Source organism: Furipterus horrens, unplaced genomic scaffold (assembly GCF_987537825.1).
Source record: "Furipterus horrens unplaced genomic scaffold, mFurHor1.1.pri manual_scaffold_4, whole genome shotgun sequence".
NCBI lineage: Eukaryota > Metazoa > Chordata > Mammalia > Chiroptera > Furipteridae > Furipterus > Furipterus horrens.
The window spans coordinates 65,779,072-65,800,212 of NW_028327174.1; the positions used below are offsets into that span (position 1 = coordinate 65,779,072).

Sequence of the window (21,141 nt, forward strand, 5' to 3'; positions counted from 1 at the left end):
TTTCTCCAGAACCTTAACTGTTTTAACATGAATAATTTTTAACCAGAACATCAAATGCAAAGGTACTCAATTTGGGCAAAAGTTTCCTGAGTGACATGCCCAAACAGTGACGATAATTGGATTTATGAGAATAAAACATCTATATTTTTCCATAATGTGTGGCATTTTACATTTTACATTTAGTTTACATTTTCTTCTTGAAATTATAAAACTTTGAGTCGTAATTTATCTTTTCAAGAAAAAATAACTTGAAGCAGGATAAGAAATCTTTGATATTGGCTGCACATTCATTCAGGGACCAACCTCACTATCTTTCATCGGTAATTATTGTGGGTCCTTTATTTCCGCATTGCCTGACTCATGTCTGATAACATCTCCAATTCATGGTTACACTAATACAGTTTGCATATATCAGGTAATCGATTCAACCTTCTCTAGAGTCGCTGAGTCACAACACTGGAGTCACAAAGTTTTTTGCTTTACCACATACCCGAAGCAGACAAATCATTTCAGCACCCCTGCCCGAACTGCCTTTGTGTGAGCTGAATGTAGGTCATCACAGATAGGGCTATGATGCAAGATGCCACAATTGCAGGATACACTTCCTTCTGCTTTCCAAATTTAACCTTCGCCTCTCCAAAACGCATCTTTTTCTCCCATTGTTTTAAGAGAAAATTTGCCTTCCACTCAATAGAACATTTTGACCTAAATAACACTGATTATAGGAAACACCTTTGCAGACCTGAAAAGCCTTTGAACTGTAAATTGCCTAGATAAGGAACACAGGCTCTAAGAGGTTTAACCAGTTTGCTCAAGCTTAATACAAAGCCAGTAGTTTCCAAACTACCTGAATATCAGAATCACCTGGAATTGCACATACAGATTTCCAGGCCCAATCTCTAGCTAGTTTCATGGGTGGAGCATGGGTCCCTCTACAGTCTATTTTCTGCTATTGGTGGCTTGTTTTTATTTTCTAGGTGGACTTCAGCAAAGAAAGGAAACTAAACCAATGTACTTTATTTTAATAAGCCAAGGAATATGTGAATGGTAGTGTAAATTTATAGTAGCTTATCTTGAGCTGCCTCTTTTTTCTGGAGTAGACTTTATCAGGAAATGATTTGGACAGAAAAGCCAAGATTGGCATAGTGGCTACGGTGGTGGGCTTATAAACTGCCCTGGCAAGTAACTGGGGAGGAAGTCCTGATTTATAGCATTTGCTCATTTCCATGGTATAACTACTCCCGCCATGGTAAATTTCAAACTACTGATGGTTGAATAATCTGCTCACAAAGTTTCTAAATATTTAACAATGGGCCCAGAACCAGGTTCAGCATACTACAGGGTTTATTGGGGGGAAACTGAACAACTTCCCAACATTACCTAAATTGTCCATTAGGTGGTTGGAATTGGTTGGGAACTCCCCCAACATCACTCTGTTGGCCCCATGCTCTGACTCCCACAGGTGCCTGCATGCCCTCCAGTTCTCATCTCTCACTCAGCTTCCAGCAACATCCTCTGATACAGTCTGGGGCATAATGATAGCCTAGATGGGAGTAGGAGATGGAGCCTTTAGTGGAAGAGAAGTGGATGTCATCTCTAGGATGACTACTCTTTCCCTCTCACCTGCCTTATCACAGGGGTGGTACTACGGGAGATCTGCCCTTTGCTTGAGAGAGGCTGCTATCCTTGACAGGCCTGTACGACCAGAGTGAGCACGAAACATGAAACACAGTTTAAGGAAGCTTGACTCTTAACTTGAGAGGGAAAAAGAAAGAAAGAGCTGAGCCTTGGTGTCCACTCACCATAGAAGAAAGATACATATATTCAAAACCAAGTGCAGGATCAGTGTTAATGTAAAGCTGAGCAGCAAAAGGCTGGAAATACCACTGGCCTGCTTTTAAATCATGAGTTACAGTAGAAAAACACAATGGCTTCTCAGAGCTCCCACACGACCAGGCCCAGCAGGGCACAACCAGAGCTAGTCCAAGACAGAAACTGGTCTTTCCCGAAGTAGTCTTTGTGCATCAGACTCATCCAGGGAAACTGAGTGATGACAGCACTTTGACACGGCATGGGCCCTGAGCGTGCTGACATGCCCAATGCCACCACATGTAAAAAGTATCGAAAACATATTCCAGTCCTGGCTGATGTGGCTCAGTGGATTGAGCACCGGCCTGCAAACCAAAGGGTTGCCGATTCGATTCCCAGTCAGGGCACATGCCTGGGGTGTGGGCCAGGTCTCCTGTTGTGGGCACACAAGAGGCAACCACACATTGATATTTTTCTCCTTCTCTTCCCTCCCTTCCTCTTCTCTCTAAAAATAAATAAATATTTTTTAAAAAACATATTCCAAAAACAAATACATGTAAGTGATCCTAGAATCACTTACATTTTAGATTGTTTCTTTGTTAAACTTCCAGAAGTCAGGATAAATATTTTCTGAGTGTTTCTACCACAACAAAGGTACAAAATCCATCCTTGAGCTCCCTCGGTAGCCAAGCACAACACTGGTCTATACAACCACCTTGTGTTGAATGTTAGCTCAATTTCATTCTGGTTGAATCCACTTGTACAATATGTATATGCCCATATACTCTTTCCTTCCTGAGTAGAAAGGTAGGTGTTTCATTTATCTTCTAAGAAAACAAAGTTAAAAATTTAATTCCCAAATGAATCAACCAGAGACCTGAATCACAGTAGAACTCTCACAATTTCAGCACTCACGTAGGTAGCATGGGTCGATTTCAAGTAAGACCTACATTTAATTTACCAGCTATAAGATCGTGGTACAGTCACTTAATCTGAGTGTAAAATGAAGATATTTATGCTTAATTCTCAGGGTAACATTTCCTATTGTGTTTTTTATCCTTAATTCTCAAAATCATCCTTCAAGGGGTTTTAAGTGTTTAGAGTCCCAAAGAGATTGAGATGAAAGCAGAAATGAACATGCAGTCTCCATATATGTAATTTGTGCATTTTTACCTGAGTTCTCAACTAAGAACACATGGGAATCTCAGCATGTGGGGTGAAGATGCAGGGAAGGATAAACTGGGGCAGTAGGTGTGTGCATTTTGGAAAAACTTCCATTGTGATTCTAATGTTCTCTCCCTGGTCCAGCTTGTGAAATACCAATTTCAACAAAAATTATTACCACCAGTTCATAACGTGAATTTGGGTGTATACTGTATGGAGGGAGGGAATGAACTGCAAAAGGAAATGAGGAACCTTTTAGGATAATGGAAATGTAATGTTTCTTGGTTGTGGTGTTGGTTTCACAGATGTATCCATTCTTTCCACACATTGAGCTGTACTTTTTTCAATGATTACAGTTTATTGTGCATGAAAGTGTACTTTAATAAAACTGATTAAAACATTAAATTAACAGTCCCAGCTCCTAAATACCAACCAATCTTGTGGAACATTTCTCAAGTAAACTACTTACCCACCAATTCAAGTGCATGTCCTTCGAATTTCTCTGTAGTGCAGTGTTAGAACATTACTGATCCCCCAACACTGTTCTCTCCCCTGGGCCACTGAGCAGGGCTTTTGAGAGGCAGTCAGTAATATGCTGCAAGAATAAACTGTCACACAGACACTAGGGTAATGATCTCGTCCTCATGAGAACCACACCCTAATCCATCTGTCACCCGATACATCAGAACTCAGACTTTACAGTCTTAGGTAAGACAGACTGTGAGTTATGTGCAGTTCCCTGCAAGATACCTATAATGCTTCTTTTACTGTGATCAGTGGTCAGCCATTGAAAACTGTCCTAATCAACCAACCCAACCAACTTTCAGTTCCTTATTTTACAATATGCATCAGTATACATTTGTACAGAAGCCGAGATGATTTGTGTTCTAAAATCCAATTGTATACTAATTTCTAACTTTTATTTCCATCTTTAGTGCTTTGGTTACTTTTTTTTTAATAACTATTTTAAAAGGTCAGTGGAATGTAAGCAAATATTTGTATGCTCTCAGGTCTTTATAACCCCATGATAATGCTAAGATCTTTAACAGACTTACTGTGAATCAATGATTATGTACAACCAATTTTAACCAAATAAAACAGTATAGAACAGATTGTTTTCTAAGCAATAAGCACAAATAGTCTGTTATCTTCAGTACCTTTTATATACTATTGTAAAGATTTTATGCATTTTTGTCATGAAGTCTATAATTTTTAAAAAATTATCATGATTTGCAAGATATAGAGTAAGAAAACAGAACATGTTCTACGAGTGAAGAAGTATAGTCAGAAAGTTTGTTAAATTTTTAAAAAATGATTCTGTTTTGAAAATTCTATATTTTTCCTACATTTATACAATGACATTGTGGACTTTTGGATTGCTGGAAAAGAAGTATAACATTTGACTAACCCTGCTTTGAGTAGAATGTTTCTAAAAGATAATTATTTGTTCTATGTAATAACATTCTGGAGAAGCCAAACACTTGAAATAAGCAGAACTGAAATACTTGATTTTTATTTTGAAATGTCTACAAAGTTTTAGTTTTCCATTATACAAATACTTTTTCAAAATTCAGACATTATTCAAATGTAAGCCAGTCCTCATACAAATAGAATACACACAAAGATAAAAATATACATATTCTCTCAGCAAACTTTGTTACATAAATAAGAAAAATATATACAGCTGGTCTTTTAAATCTAAAATAAAGTATCTTAACATTGTAACCACATACAGAAGGTACTAAAAAGACACTATAGAAAAACTTAAAAGAACAAAAATTTCATTTTATGATATCTACAATTACAAAGATAATAGAACCCATCTTAGGGAAGTATATACAAGGTCTGTCCAGAAAAAGTCCAGCCATTGTTAATATAACCAGAACAGTTTGAGTGACATCGATGTAACCTGGCAGCCAAAGACAGTGGACGGGAATGTCTGAACAATGACGACCCACTGTAGTAGTCAGCAGGAGAGGTAGACACCGATTTGTGAGCATGTGTACTGTGTGGCTGTCGCATTCAGAATGGCTTAGCGAGAAGAGCAATGATTCTGTGTAAAATTTTGCGTTAAGCTTGAACATTCCTCCATGGAAGCTATTCAGATGATTCAGAAGGCTTTTGGGGACAATGCAATGAGTGCAGCACAAATAAAAGTGTGGCACAAGTGCTCCAAAGATGGTCAAGAAACTGTTGAAAGTGATCCAGGAAATCTGCAACAAGCAGAACACCTGAGAATGTTGGATGTGTACAGGCTGCAATCAACAAAGATCATCAACTGACAGTGCAAGAACTAGAAGCTGACTGGGGGATTCCAAAAGTACTGGCTTTTCCCAGAACTAAAATCACTTTTGAAAGGGAAGAGATTTCAGATCATTGATGAGATTCAGGAAAATATGACAGGACAGCTGATGCTGGTTCCAACAAAGGATTTTGCAGAGTGTTTTCAAGAGTAGAAGAGATGCTGGGAGAACTGTGTGAGGTCCCAAGGTGCCTACTTTGAGGGGGGCTGAAGCGTCATTGTCCTATGTACAGTGTTTCTTGCTTGTCCCTTCTTCAATAAATGTCTCTATTTTTCATAGCACATGGCTGCATAGTTTCTGGATAGACCTTGTACTTCATACTGAGATCTTAATTGTTACTTCACTTTGTTCACTTTTTAGAATATCCTTTAGATAGGTAAAATTCAAAATTCTACCAGCTATCCATGACAACTAATACAAACGTTAGAACACGTGAAGAACTACGTAATCTATGTCTTTATAATTTGGAATAGATGTAAAAAGAACTCTTTAATACTTAAATTTGTATTACCATGTGTTAAAATTTTCCAAGAAAATTGAATTGGCTATTGAAAAATCAACTAATTCTGCTTAAGTAGGAAATGTTAGAAAAAAAAATCAAAACACTTGAAAAGTCCTAACAGAGTAAAGCTTATGAAGAAAAATTGTGCCAGCAGCTCCCTAGATAAAAGCAGCTCAGCTAGGTGTCTGTTTAATTATGTTTTGCCCCAGAAACTCTCCTTCCTTTTCTGAGCTCGTGCCAGAGTTTGAAAAGCCTGGAGACTAGAAGCTGCAGAGCGAGCAGAGATCTCAGATAATCTGTCATCATCTGCAATGAAAGAATTATTGTCAGTGCAATATTGTTGTATAAAAATACTGTTTTATAACCTTAACAGAAAAGCATCACATTTTATAATGTCAATACTGATTATGACAGAAAAAAGTATCTATTGAAATATAAGATATTAACATTTTCATGATAGTCCACAGTAATGTTCCAAGTGTGCCATATCCAGAAATCAAACATTTAAATGTTAACTGGGCATTCCGCTTCCTTCCTGAAATCCCACAGTGTCGTTGCCTCAACACACGGCTTATCATTTCAGTATTACATGGAAACAATTCATCTTTATACTGTCCTGTCCTGCTTTAAAAAGCACAGCTGTTTTGAGCAAAAAGCTTTTTAAAACTTCTTAAAAATAAGATTCCAAAGCTTAACATGGTACTTACATCACATTTCTAAAATAATGTTACTTAATGTAGAACTAATATTTAATACACTGCACTTTCATTATTAGTGAAATTTCTCACTCTGAATAATCAAATCTATTATAAGATTATTTGTAAACATTATTCTTCCATTAAAAAGAAAACAGAAATGTATTCGAATTGTCCAGATATTTGCATTTGAAAACATAAGAACTTGGCTCCTAGCTCACTTAATTCTGAAAATAGTCCCAAACTTGCTAAGAGGCAAGAAAACCCTTAATGTGCATGAACTTAAAATACCTAAATTATTAATTCAAATTTACTTTCAAATCCAAAATTCAGAAATTCAATTGTTTCATACTTTTAAGGATGAATTAAAATTATAATTTCACTTGTTCACATTAAGAATTCAAAATTCCTCCTGCCACTATTAGAAGCAAATAAATTTGACATCACAAAAACTACACAGGAGGAAAAAGTTCATTTTCCATAATTATATTTTTCTTTGAGAATTGAAATTTGATGAGAATATATACGCATTTGGACCAAATGATGGCTATAATGCTAGGCCAGATTCCTGAGGCCCCACTTAGGGGAGAAAACAGAAAGGGCACAGACCTCAGTGTGATGTGAGGCTCCATCTCTTATCATCTAATTGCCTGGAGATAATTTCACACCCTTCACAAGATTTCAAGGATCCAATGAAGTAACATCTGTGGAAGTACTTTGTAAAGTCTACAGTGCTAATCAATTGCAAGATCATTATACTATTATAAACCGTTATATAATAAAACCTCATATTTTTATCTTCTGTTACGGACTCTGGAAATACCTTCATCATTAAAGGCTTGATTCTGGGGTAACTGGAAATTCTTCTTCCTTGCTTTTCCCACTTAAAAAGAAAAAGACAGGAGAAATTATCTTTCAAAGCTACCCAACAGTATATCTTATTTATAGTAAACTCTGAGTGAAAGTAGGTTGTCAAAAATTTTATTAATTTTATATCTTTAATAGAAATTACTATCGAAGGGTCATTCATTAATTTGTAACGTGCTTATTATTAACAAATATGTAAACAAACAAAGGATAACCTCCTAGAATTCTTTTCAATGATTATATTGCTCTTTCCTAACTTTAAAAGAATGTAGTAGGCTTCTGTTTAAAGATATAGATGGAATGCACACATTTACAAAAATGACATAAACCCATAGGAAAGAAAATGGGAGACATGAATACAGCAACAAAATTTTGGAAAGTGGAAAGCAGATGAAAGGGCAGTGAGTGTTATTATCACACTCAAGCAAGGTGAGTCCTAAGGCAGCAGAGGAGGGAAACCAAGAAGCAACCACGTTGTTCCTCTAATGGTTCAGCATTTGGGAGTCCTGAGTAGCACTGAAGGTGGGAGTGAGCCTAAGGTTGGGCAAGGAAACCGGTTGGCTACTGAAAACACTGGGGGGAATGCTATGTAAAGTCTACGATTGCCTAATCACAATGCTGTACACCTGAAACCAATACAAAATCACATTAAAGGTAACTATAATTTAAAAATAAAAAAAAACAGACTGCCCAGATCCTTCTTCAAATTCGCACAGGTTGGTAACTGCCCATCCTCCAAAAGAGAAATGGAGATTTTGTCTCTAAAGGTTTTTCAAAGCCACTGACTAAAGGATACCAGGTTCAACTGAGGGCAAGGGGGATCGTACTCAAAACAGGGAAATTATATACATTATCTCCTGAAAGAGATAAAACATACAACCCATAAAACAAAAACAGGATGCATAAAAAAGGAATATGTAGTGTTAAAAAATTCTTAGAAATTAAAAATATCGCCAAATTATTATTTTTAAACCCAGAAGATGAGGGAGAAGATAAAAATTAATAACCCTTTCAAATTAAAATAAAAAGACAGAGAAGGCAAATAGAAGAGGTAAGGTAAGAAAGTAGGATTATGATCAACTTCTCCAATACCTGAATAATAGGAGTGCCAGGAAAAAAGGAAACAGAAAATGAAAGGGAAGAAATTACTGACTAAATAATTCGAGACAATTTCCCAGAAGTGAGGAACTGAATTTTCAAGACTGAAAAGGTCTACTGAGTACTAGCAAAATGAATGAAAAGAAACCCTTTGTAAAATTTCAGAGCATTAGGTGTAAAGAAAAGATCCCAAATAGCTGCCAGGAAAAAAAGCCACATACAAAAGATCAAAAATAAAAAGGCATCAAATTTCTCAACAGTAATAGTGAAAGCCAGAAAAGAGCAGAGTGAGGCCAAATAAAACTAAAGGAAAATTTATGTCCTTGGATTCTATATTCAGGCAATATCTGGCAATGTCTGAAGACATTTTTGGTTGTGCACCTGAGGAAGGGGTACTGCTGGCGGCTAGTACACTGCCTCTATGTGTATGGGAAGGAACTTAAGAGACACTTCACACTTATATAAAAGTGAACTTAGGTCCAGTACAATTAACTATTCCAAAGTTGAGAATTTTCCTACTTAAAAAAATTAATTAATTAAAAAACTAGATAGCATAATTTATTAACACCAAATAGATACTAAGAGCCTTTGTACCTATGAGTGTTAAGACTTTCATTTTAAAAGACAAAAAATTAAAACCAAAATACATAATTACCATTATGCTGAAATTCTGGATCTCTCAGAGAGCCCTGAATTCGACAAGAGGGATGGCAGTAGGACGAAGCGCAAGGTGGAGAAGGAGACTTCCCAGGTGTTGGATGTTCTCGACTTTTTGACCCTGGAAGAGCTGCCCCAGCCGATTTGGGCATAATGATTTCAGAATCTTCCCTCAAAGGCAGGGGATCAGCTGTTTCTACACCAGCAGCTGGAGAAGTTGGGAGGACTCTCGCATGAACTTCCTTCTAAATAACAAAAAATGTTAAAATGAAATGAAGATACATATGTGTGTGTGCATACAAGGTCTGGCCAGAAAATGTCCAACCATTATTATATAATGAGAAGGGTTTGCATGACCTCAATGTAACCTGGCAACCAAGGAGAGAGGACCGGAATGTGTATACATGAACAATGACGACTTCACTATACTTGTCAGTGGGGGTGATAGATGCCATTGAGTGAGCATGTGTACTGTGTGGCCATTGTGTTCAAAATGACTGAGCATGTAGAACAACGAATCTGCATCATATTTTGCATTAAGCTTGAACATTCCTCCACAGAAACTATTTGGATGATTCAGAAGGCTGCAGCTATGGGCAACTGGTAATTGGCAGCTTCATCAAGACAGAGCAGCCACTCATGCATCACGTCTCGTGCAGAGAGTTTTGGCGAAACATCAAATCACCCAGGTGACTCAGCCCCCCAACAGCCCAGATTTGGTGCCCTGTGATTTCTGGCTTTTCCCAAAACTAAAATCACCTTTGAAGGGGAAGAGACTTCAGACTATCAATGAGATTCAGGAAAATATAATGGGGCAGCTGATGGTGACTGGGAGAACTGTGTGAGGTCCCAACGTGCCTACTTTGAAAGGGACTGAGGTGTCATTGTCCTGTGTATGTTTCTTGTATTTTGTATCTTCTTCAATAAATGTCCCTATTTTTCTTAGCACATGGCTGGATCCCTCGTGGACAGACCTCATATATAACTAAACCAAACATTTAAACACACACAAAACTATATTACTATAAAAACAGTAAGAGAAAATATGGAGATCCTATGTACCTTCCATGTGGAGAAGACTGTACAAGCCTAATAACCAATATAAATAAACATATTCAGCTATATAAAAATATATATAAGCATTAAAAAAATAAAAGAAAAATCAAATGAGGAAAATATAACTTGGATGATTGATGAATTACCGCCATTGCTACATAAGTATTTCTTTAAAAATAACAAGAGATAAGCTTAATTAAAAAGTCAATTTCAATATGTATAAGCAATTCATATACACACAAAATATGTCATAGTCTACTTATCATCAAATAATTTCAAAATAGAAGCACTGAGATACTAATCTTTTATTTCCAAAATTACAAAGATTACTTTTTGAAAAAACAAACTATAATACCGAGAGCTGGCAAGGATGTAGAAAAATCCTTGTGTTGTTGGGAACACGGTCTTTTGGAGAGCTGGCAAAACATGGCAAAAGCCTTAAAACTTTGAATTCTTTGACCATATAATAATACTTAGGGAGTATTTACACAAAAGAGGATAATAACAGTACAAACAAAAATGTAGCAAAAGGATGGATTTCAAAAGAGGAAAATTAAGAAATAACAATAGGTATCTACTTTTAAGAAATATATTTCAATAAGCATCTGGTTAAAACAACTACAGTATAACTATAGACTGCATATCATGTTATTAAAAATTAGATAGAAACGATATTTAATTAAATGGAAATATGTTCATAATACATTAGTGAGAAAAAATAATTATAAAGCCTTATCTACAGTATAATAAAAAAATATACTCTATAGCTAAATAACTCAAAAATTCAGCAGTGGCCCCCTGGCTGCTGTGCCTCAGTGGATTGAGCGTCGGCCTGCGAGCCAAGTGTTGCTGGTTCGATTCCCAGTCAGGGCACATGAGTAGGTTGCACGTCAGTTCCCCAGTTGGGGGCGCGAGTGAGAGGCAACCACACAGTGATGTTTCTGTCCCTCTCTTTCTCCTTTCCCCTCTCTCTAAAAAAAATAAATAAAAATAAATAAATAAATTATATAAAAACAAAATTCAACAGTGGGTGTCCCTGAACAGTAGGCGTGACATCATTGTTTTTTCTTTTTTACTTCGGTATTTTTTGTTTTCCACAATAATAATATATCACTATCCTAAAAGTTCCTGTATAGTTATACTTTTTTACTTTTTAAGATAATGTAAACCTGTAAAATCAAATACAGTTCCAAACTTTCCTGATTATTCCTTGTTTGCTTTCAGTTATTAACTTCGAGTTTATCGATGCAATATTCAAAACACTGCTTTCTGATCTTAGAAATCATTTTCTGCCATTAAAGAGCTTATTGCTTCAAAGTGGAGATGGCCTAGGGTCTTATCCAACAAACATATATTTTTAAATCAAGATCTAAGATAAAAACCACAAATCTTCTTGCTTCCCCTTTTTAACTGTAAGTTATCACTTAGGAAAATTGTTCTTTGATTTTTTTCTTTTTCTACATAAGTATATATATAGAATTTGAGATCGCTGTCAAATTGGTTTTACTATTAAAAAGACTTGAATGACATCTGTACAATATTTTAAACACAGAGGGTTCCCGGGCTTAACTTAACTGACTTTGTGATCTATTTTTGAGCTTAAAGCTCCCCTTATTGGTCTCACTGCTTCCACTTGCTCCCAGTACAGTCTATTCTCCACTGAGCAGCAAATGATTTTATTTACCATGTAAATCAGAGATTTATATTTGCTTTGTTGCTTCCAGACCTCCAACGGCTTCCCAGTGCCATCAGAATAATATCCCCACTCCTTACCCGGCCTCCCTTTTCCATCCTCATTCCCTACCCTCTCTTCCCTCTCCAGGTTCCAGTCACACTGGCCTTTTCACTCTAAAAACTCTCACTGTTATACAATTAGACTTGTTCTTTCTACATGGAAAACAATCTGTGCCCCAGATCTCTGTGTGGGCACCTCCCTCAATAGCCAGGTCTAGATAAAGTGTCACCTCCTCAGAGGTGCCTGTCCTGATGGCCCAAAGTAAGGCAGCCTCATCCAGCCCTTGGAAGTCACTTGTGGTTCTATTTAACTCACAGCACTCAGTACTACCTGGAATTGTCTTTCTTAAAATTTGTCTGTTTCTTTCAATAAAATACAAGCTCTACGACGTCAGGGATATTTTCCTGATTACCAATGAATCCCCAGATCCTAGAACAGTGCCTGGCACATAGTAAGAGCATATTAAACACTGAATTGAGTGAATGAAATGAAAGTCCTGATATTCCCCTCAAAAGATGGTTCCTGCCCTGGCTGCTGTGGCTCAGTGGATTGAGCGTCGGCCTGCGAACCAAGTGTCATTGGTTCAATTCTCAGTCAGGGCACATGACTAGGTTGCACGTCAGGTCCCCAGTTGGGGGCGCAAGTGAGAGGCAACCACACAGTGATGTTTCTCTCCCTCTCTGTCTCCTTTCCCCTCTCTCTAAAGACAGATAAATAAAATAAATTTAGAAAAAATAAAAGAAAATAAAAGATGGTTCCTATCCAGAGTTTTCTTACTCGGTGCTTAGCACCCCAAATCAATCCTTTTGGGCAAGCCAGAAACCCGGAAGTCATTCATGGTTTCTCATCCCCTATTACCCAACCCAGCACCAAGCCTTGACGTTGTTCCCCATGTATAATTCTTTCATTTCATGCACCCTCCTTAATTCAAGTTGTCAACATTTCCTACCTAGACTACTGCAATGGCCTTTTTAACAGGTATCCACAGTCTACTCTCACCTTCCATGGCAGCCAGAAAGGTCTTTAAAATATTTCAGCAGCTCCCCATTGCTCTTGAGATGATGACAGAAATTCTCAATCCTGCTGTCTTCTCCAGCCTTACCTTGTACCTGCTCCCTGACACACACTACACTGACCTGTTTCTTAAAACCCTATATTGTTTCTCTCCATAGGATCTTGGCGTATACTACGTTTCTCCTCCCCACCCTTTTTATCTGGTTAACTCTTCTTTTCCTTATATGTCAACTAAATGTCAAGAAGCTTCCTGACTTCTAGGACTATGCCAGTTCCTTCCAGAACAGCACTATATTGTACTCTGAAACTTTTAACTAGTTTTAACTTTACCTTTTTAGGAGTGTAATTCTTTGAATAATGTGAATCTCTCTCACTGGCTGTAAGTTCCATAAGATCATGTACCATATCTATTTTGCTACCTCATGTGGGTAAATGGATAAGAAAAATCTGCTGAATGAATAAATGAAGTGAACTAAGAGACACTGGATTTTTAATAATATTTATAAAATGTGAAATGGTACTTGATTAAAACAATACCATGAGAATTCTACTCTAAAGTTCTGTGAGTTAGTATTGTTCAGGGGTTAAAAACATGGGCTCTGAGAATAGACTGCCTGGACCCAAATTCTACTCCACCATTTGGCAGCTGTGTGACCCCAGTTTCCTCATCGAAATGAGAATAACAATACCAACCTCCCAGATCCTTATAAAGACATGGAAAGTACTTAGCACAGGACCTAGGAAAAAGTAAGCACTCAGGAAATGCTACCTATTATGATCATTACCATATAAGTTATCCAAATTACTGCTGCCCCATAATACTCCCACCATTCAAAGTATGTCATTCAAAGTTAACACTGAAAAAATTTCTGAATATTATGACAATATATTCTCCCTTATTTCTATGGTAAAAAGAAATGTAGAATGATATCAACTAATTAATTAATCTACTAGAAACTGAATAACGTAATTTTATTATAATATTTACTTTTATAAGAAAACAAAGTGGGGGGGGGGATGATTGCTGCCTCCCAGCAATCAAGGGGTAGACAATGGGAGATAACCAAATCTAGCTCCCGGTAAAGCCGCTGGCAGTGCACATGGCAGAAAATTCACATGGAGGGAGTGCTGATCAAGTTGTTAATAAGAAGCCCGTTTATTTTAGAGAAGTTTGTAATTAAAATGCTACAACTATACATATACATGATCAAGTGGAGATTGGCATTAAAATTTTAAAGGACAATATTACTCTATTTTAATTAATTAATTAAAGTAATTTTATTATTCAAAAAATTAATTCCACAATAAATGAAAATAATACATATAAATACAGCTGCAAATATGGATTAGAGCCTCTCATTTTAGCTCAGGGTAGTCAGCCCTATAGGTAAAGCTAACTAGAAGCTCACACCTTCCAGGTGACAGCCTGGAGTCCTGAGGAAGGAACACAACACTTGGGGAGGAGGGGGCAAAAGGTTCCAAAATCTGATTCTAAGCAAGCTTCTAAATTCCTATTGTCACATTTCTTTTAATAAACCAATGTATATGTAAGCAACAGGAGATAGTTTAGATAATCTGTCACTCCAATAACACTCCTCTGATGCACTGGCTACTGGCCATGAGCTGGGTTCTAAGTACTAGGTTTGGAAGGCCTGCACTCTGCTCCCATCTCCCACCTCTCCCCAATACCTAGCAACTTTCCACTGTGAACTTATGAACAGCCTTCAGGAAAATACCCTAGAGAAATTCAACCTCTTCTTTGAATATTCTCTATTCTAATTCAGCGCTTACCCTACATGTTAAGCCTTGTCGTTACAGGTAACTGCAACCTCCTCATAATCTCCTAATTTTAAAACTAATCCCCACAGGTATCACAAACCCAAGCCCTTCAGGCTGACAAGACTTCCCCTATCTTTTGATCCTGTCATCTCTGCATGTACCTTACTTTCTTGAGTCCTATTTTCCCTCCCTAACCAACTCAATTTCCGTGGGTAATCATTATAATCACTTCCCCACATATACGTTAACTCCCTTACCCGCTGTCTCACTTTGTCTTACTCCCTTGACAAAACATGAACCCCAGTGAAATCCAACTCCCTACTTATCCTGCACCTCTACAGCCAAACATGCTTGGAGAAAAACACACAAGTCATCCTGACTGGTTTTACATCAAATTTGTGACCACTAACCTAAAATGACCCCTTAACGTTGTCCTGCAGTATCTCACATTTCCCTGGCCCACTGACTCTCCCTCTATCCCAAAAGACTATGTAAGCCTTATCCTCTTTCCTCAGACCTCCAAAATTTTCTTCCCCTGCCTCATTCCCAGCAAGGATCTTTTTTCATATTCTGCCAAAAGTAAAAGAGGCTTTCCGAAAGCTCCCATCACATTTTCCTATATTTCATCAGCAGTGCCCATATAACATACTCTGCCTTCCCTTTTTTAATAATGAAGGAACTGTCATAGTGCCTGAGGCTAACCCTTCCGCACCCCCACCAGATTCTATGCCTTTTCTCCTACTCCAGAACATCTTTCCAACAATTTTCCTCTCACTCCTGCGTTATCTTTTCTCTCTTTAAAATGGTTTTCATCAACATACAAATGTGCTATCATCTCCTCTTTCTTGATCTTATTTCTTCCCACTCCCACTCCCTTACCCTCCTTCCCTTTCATGGAAAAAACTCTTGAAAGAATGGTCTGTGATGCTTCTCCAAGTCCTCTCCTCTTTGTTCTCATGCATTTAGTCTTTTATCCCACACTACTAGCAAAACTGACCTCTGTCAAGGTCACCAATAACCTCCTTGTTGCTAAATCCAATAATCAATTTCCATACCTTACTGACCCATCAATAGCACTGACACTCCCTCCTCCTTGACGCCTTTAGGACACCACAGTCTCCGGCCGCTACCTCACGGCTGTTCCTCTTCAGTCTCTTTGCTGGTTACTCCACAGCTTCCCAGTTTCAAAAACCCGGGGCTCAGACCTGTCTACACTTACTCTTTTCTGTCTAAATCCACACCACTGATGACCTTCCCCAGTCTCAAGACCTTACATACCTGTACGAGGAAGAGCCTCAAATCTGTATCTGCATCAAACCTCTCCTCCACATTCCAAAAGCAACTCCCTACTCAGCATGTCTACTTGTATGTCTAATAAGCTTCTCAACTTTAATTAATGTCCAAAACAGGAATCTTGGTCTTCCCTGAAAAAGTTTTTCCTCATATTGTCATCCTCATCTCAGTTAAATGGCAATTCGACCCTTATTGCTCAGGCAAAAACCCTGAGTCATCCTTAATTTTTTTCTTTCTTCCACGCCATATCTTATACATCAGCAAATCTTATCAGCTATACTGTCAATGAATATCCAGAATCATACTTTCTCACATAACCTCAGTTACTACCACTATGATCCAAACAACCATCATTCTTGCCTGGATATTGTAATTGACTCATATCACTCCCCTGCTCCTCCAAAGGCTTCCCATTTCATTCAGAATAAAATTGAAAACCTTTGCTATGACTTACAAGGCCCTACATAAGTTAGCCACCCATTATGCCTCTGAACTCATTGTCCATACTCTTCTCCCTCTCTTGCTCTCTACTCCAGCCACACTGACTTCCTGGCTGTTCCTCAAGGAATGAGCTATCTTCTCACCTCGGGGACTTTGCACTTGCTGTTCTTTTGCCTAGAATGCCTTCCTAGGTATGCACATGGGTCAGTCCTTCACCATCCTCAGATTCTGCTCAAATGCCACCCTCTCAATAAGAACTTCCCTGACCACTTCCTATTCACTTCCCATGTTTTATTTTTCTTCATAGTATTTATCACTAACATACAATGTATTTTACCTAGTTATCCTATTTCTTGTATCTCTCCTCCACTAGAATATAAGTTCAATAAGGGCCAGGATTTTTGTCTGTTTCTTTCTCTGCTATATCTCCGGTGCTAAAATGGTTCCTGGGACATAGCTGGAACACAAATGCCACACATTAGATGCTCAATTAATAGAACCGTTTCTCTTCTCTCTCTTCCTGTTGAGTCACTACTGACAAGATTTAAAAGTATAGCAGCAGAAATACAATGTCAATACCAGAAAAAACAATTCAATGCTCCTGCTTTACTAAAAATGGGTTAACACATACGATTTTCTAAAATCTGAAACTATCATTCATTTATTACACGTGACTAAAAAAGTAACTTCCTGAAAAAATGTTTTTTCCCAAAATAGAAATACCTACCTTCCTAAAATCACTCTTTGGAGTTTCTAAGCCATCCTGAGAAGACGTTCTTTTCTTCTCCTCTGGGACTGGAGGCTTCTCTTTACATGGAGACACTAAAACGGCACCTCCTGGAAAAATGCAGATGTTAAGTTTCAATTAAGCTAAATTTTCATGTAGAAAAGGCAGGTGAAATAAGAACTGCCTAGCGTTTGCCTATTACCAACAGCTGGAGTGGTAAGATCGTGATGAGTCCTTTGGATTCCACCAAGTTCTCTCAGCTTCGGAGTAGGAAGCCTGCCTCCTTTTTCTGAGGACACAGAAGAAGACTCTGACCTAAAAAATTAAGATAACCTACTATGAAACCATTCTTCCAGGAAATATGATCAAAAATACTTTGTCATCATTATGCAATAATAAAGTATAAAACTTTTAAGATAGGACCATTTTGTTTCTGAAAAATATAAATACACCCACATGCAGATAAGAGTGACTGAATATTGGAAAAGAGGGAGATCACTGCAAGTCAGCAAGAACACAACAGAAAATCCTTCCATTAAATCAGGGCCTAAATCCCAGATTAACTCCAAAACTCATGAAAGAAAAGCTCCACTATCAATGGTAGAGAGCCACACCAAAAAAATTTACATATAAATCAACAGGAATTAGCTCTTTGCCAAAATCACTTATTTTAATATTATAAAACATTATCTTTTCTTTCTTTTTTTGGTATAACCATCTGATATTTAAGAATATCAGCTATTTTCCTTAAATCATAAAGGAAGTCATTCTTCCAGGCACATTTACAAATCTAGCAAGTCATAATTAGCAGGACAGAAATGAAGATACTGTAACAATAATTCTTCCCTCCCCAAATAGCTAAGTGTTCAATTACCTATTAGTGATGACTCAAATACCTGGCTGAATCAAATTATAAACCATATAGAATGCCTACTTCCTGATATTAAAATAAAATCTGCTCTTTAAAACCAAAGGCATAAACCACTATACTTAACTGGCGACAAAACAAAATACATATTAGCCATGTGCAACAATGCTGCTGTATACTGATTAAGTTAAAACTCTCACCCTCCTTTTATCTTGTCTGCCTTAGATTTTTCATGTACTCTCAACTTCTCTACCTCTCCCTTGTAAACCTGCTTGTCCCTTTCCCTGTCCTCTGCCTCTGCTCTTGGCTGTTTTTGTATGTCTTCATTGGTGTCCTCTGCATCCCAAGCCAAACGCCTTCTAACAGGTATGGTGGCAGCATCTGACACGCCCAATTTTTCTGTGGTATTTTTCTGGGCCTGTTCTTCCAAGATAGGTCTTTTTTCTTCTAGTTTTGTAGAATATTTCTGTAAAGTCTTATGGCTTGTAGGATCTCTGCATAACAAAATAAATTTTAATTTAAACTTGAGTAGTCTGAGGTTTCTAGTTTACAGCAATTTTTATGAGCCCATCATTCCCTTCTACTATTCACAACTATATATTTCCCACAGATGTTGCCTAGCCCAGATACTGAAGAAAGAAATCTAACTAAGAGTTCATTTTAGCCCTGACCGGTGTGGCTCAGTTGGTTTGGCATCTTCCCACACGGTGAAGGGTCACCAGTTCGATTTCCAGTAGAAGCACAAGCCTGGATTGTGGGATTGGCCCCCAGCTGGGGAGCGTAGAGAGGCAACCAATGTTTCCCTTTCACATCGATGCTCCTCTCTCCGTTTCTTTCTCCCTCCCTTCCCCTATCTCTATAAATTAAAAAGAAAAATTTAAAGAGTTCATTTTACAACATAATAAATTTATGATCTGGAACTGCTACTAAAATACCTCAAAATAAATTATATTTATCCCATCTTACTCCTACCTTCACACATACTTGTCTGCACCACTACTGAAAAAACTCGTACGTATCCCCTATACTGGCACTTCTATATACATATGGTCTAACTGTACAGTTACTCAATTAGAGTTTGTGCACAAACTCGAGTGTACTTGTGGATCTAGTAAGCTGATTCAAATTTTATACTACTTTAGATAGATTAATCTTTTCCTGACATTATTGAAGAATAGGTTTTGTGATGAATTTTTTAAATCAGATATCACATATTTAGAATTTACAGTTCAATTTGATGTGTGATTATATTAACACCCTGTAACAACTAAAAACTATTTTATTTGCTACAAATCAGTGTGCTATTTCTCTTTAAAAATGTTAAATAATTTCACTTTAAAACCCAGAACAGCAGAGAATTCTCCCATAGAAGCAGGACCTAAGTTCCACATTAACCATGAAAATTTATTAATAAATGATAATGGATACGTACTACTAGCTTGCTTTCAAAGTTCTTTTACAGCTGCTGTATAATCATCCCTATTCTACTTTTAATTGTTTACAAGGAATATTATAAAATTCAGTCTTCCAAATTTACATTATGTATTATTTATACACAAGAGCTTAAAGGAGGTATGTAGTTTTATTTTTCAGAAAATAACCTAAAAATAATGAAATATGGCATATATCCATTTAACTAAACAAACTTTGAGTCATATGTCATTTACCTATATAATTCCATGATCTTCATAAGCTACACATACTTTTTCACCATATACAAAAAGCATCTCACCCAGCAAGATCTAGCGCTCTAATGTTACTACTAATGGTTCCTTCTGAGCTCGTGGTTGAGGAGACATCCCAAAAGCAGTTCTTATCAGACAGAATCTGATTCAGATGGTCCCGAGAAAAATGTGTTCCCAGAACTCGTTTCCTATAAAACTCAGCCTTCTCTCGGAGTTCTTTAACCTATACAGGAGAGTTAAGACATCATGTATTACTGTAAATGCTCCTTCGCAACTATCACCAAGTAGCATATCAAAGACATTGCGCACATACAGCCAGAGACCAAAGAGAAAAGAAGGCAGAAATAGCCACATTTATTCATCAAACTATGTGCATTTTAAAGCAGAAATTAAAATAGTCAAGCTAAAGCATAATGCAGTTATTTCAGGCCAGCAGACAGGGAGAAATTTGTAGCAGCTAAGAAAAATATTGACATCTACTTCTTATTTCAGCTGAAATTATACAAGTACTCTATCCGTTATTATAGTATTTTAAAAACTCAAAAGCAACCAACCTCTGCATACCACATTGCATTTAGAAAACCCTAGGGAAGGAATACAGAAACATACTTAATGACACATTAATGCCATAATGGAATATTAATTGGAATCAATGAAATACATATTACTCTTCCTTCTAAGTACATATATATACATACCCCGAACTTGTCAACCATGTTTTTTAAGTATTTTTAGTAATATTTATTTCTGTAACCAAGATATGTTAATATTACCTCAAAAACCAGCCACATTATTGCATGGATAGAATGCTGTCCACAACAGGTTAGTAATTACTAGTCCTATTGCCCAACCACTGGATTACTGAAATGCCCCAAACCCCTAACCCCAGTCTTAATTTCCTAGTTTTATATACACTTGCTATCAGCATAGAACACCCCATGCCCTCAATGAGAGAGTCACAAGGTTTCCCCCTCCAAATTCATCAACAATTCCTTGGAATCAGCAAAACTTCAACTTCTAAAAAATATGTTCAATATATACTAATTTTTTAATCCCACAAAATAGCAATTTTAATACATTTAACAAAGCAACAGAATACAAAAAAAAAAAAAAGTTCTGGTGAACTCTAAAGTGATTTGAATTCCCTAATACAAAAATAACATATTTGCATGTAAATGGAGCTTTTTGTCCGCGGTTGAAACCCTTTCATTTTATATACAATACTGCCACCTGCTGGCTTCCATAAATACAATTCCATAATGTAAAAAAAGTAAATTGCACACCAAAATTCTGTTTAAAATAATCAGTTCAATGCTATAAACCAATGTTATCTCAATAAAAATTAAAATAAGTAAAATAAAATAATCTTTATTCTCAAAAAGCTAATTTTTCTATCATAAAGAAGGAATATTAGCATTAAAAGGCTACTTGGATACTGTCTGATTGAA

The 21,141-nt window shown here is 37.0% G+C and overlaps 1 protein-coding gene across 2 annotated transcripts in view; it reads right to left on the bottom strand.

Moving 5' to 3' along the window:
* Positions 1-5,910: 5,910 nt before the first annotated feature.
* Positions 5,911-21,141, bottom strand: part of SAXO6 (stabilizer of axonemal microtubules 6) — a 30,839-nt gene continuing 15,608 nt past the window's right edge. The window contains exons 8-15 of one of the 2 annotated variants that reach the window (XM_090273578.1): positions 20,248-20,277; positions 19,741-19,916; positions 18,209-18,502; positions 17,343-17,455; positions 17,141-17,250; positions 9,094-9,340; positions 7,297-7,356; positions 5,911-6,084 (exon numbers count right to left, since the gene is read on the bottom strand). In XM_090273578.1, the coding sequence (XP_090129704.1) occupies positions 5,972-6,084; positions 7,297-7,356; positions 9,094-9,340; positions 17,141-17,250; positions 17,343-17,455; positions 18,209-18,502; positions 19,741-19,916; positions 20,248-20,277 (1,143 nt within the window). In that variant the 3' untranslated portion in view covers positions 5,911-5,971. The remainder of the gene's footprint in view (positions 6,085-7,296; positions 7,357-9,093; positions 9,341-17,140; positions 17,251-17,342; positions 17,456-18,208; positions 18,503-19,740; positions 19,917-20,247; positions 20,278-21,141) is intronic. The other variant, XM_090273577.1, reaches the window with a different exon arrangement.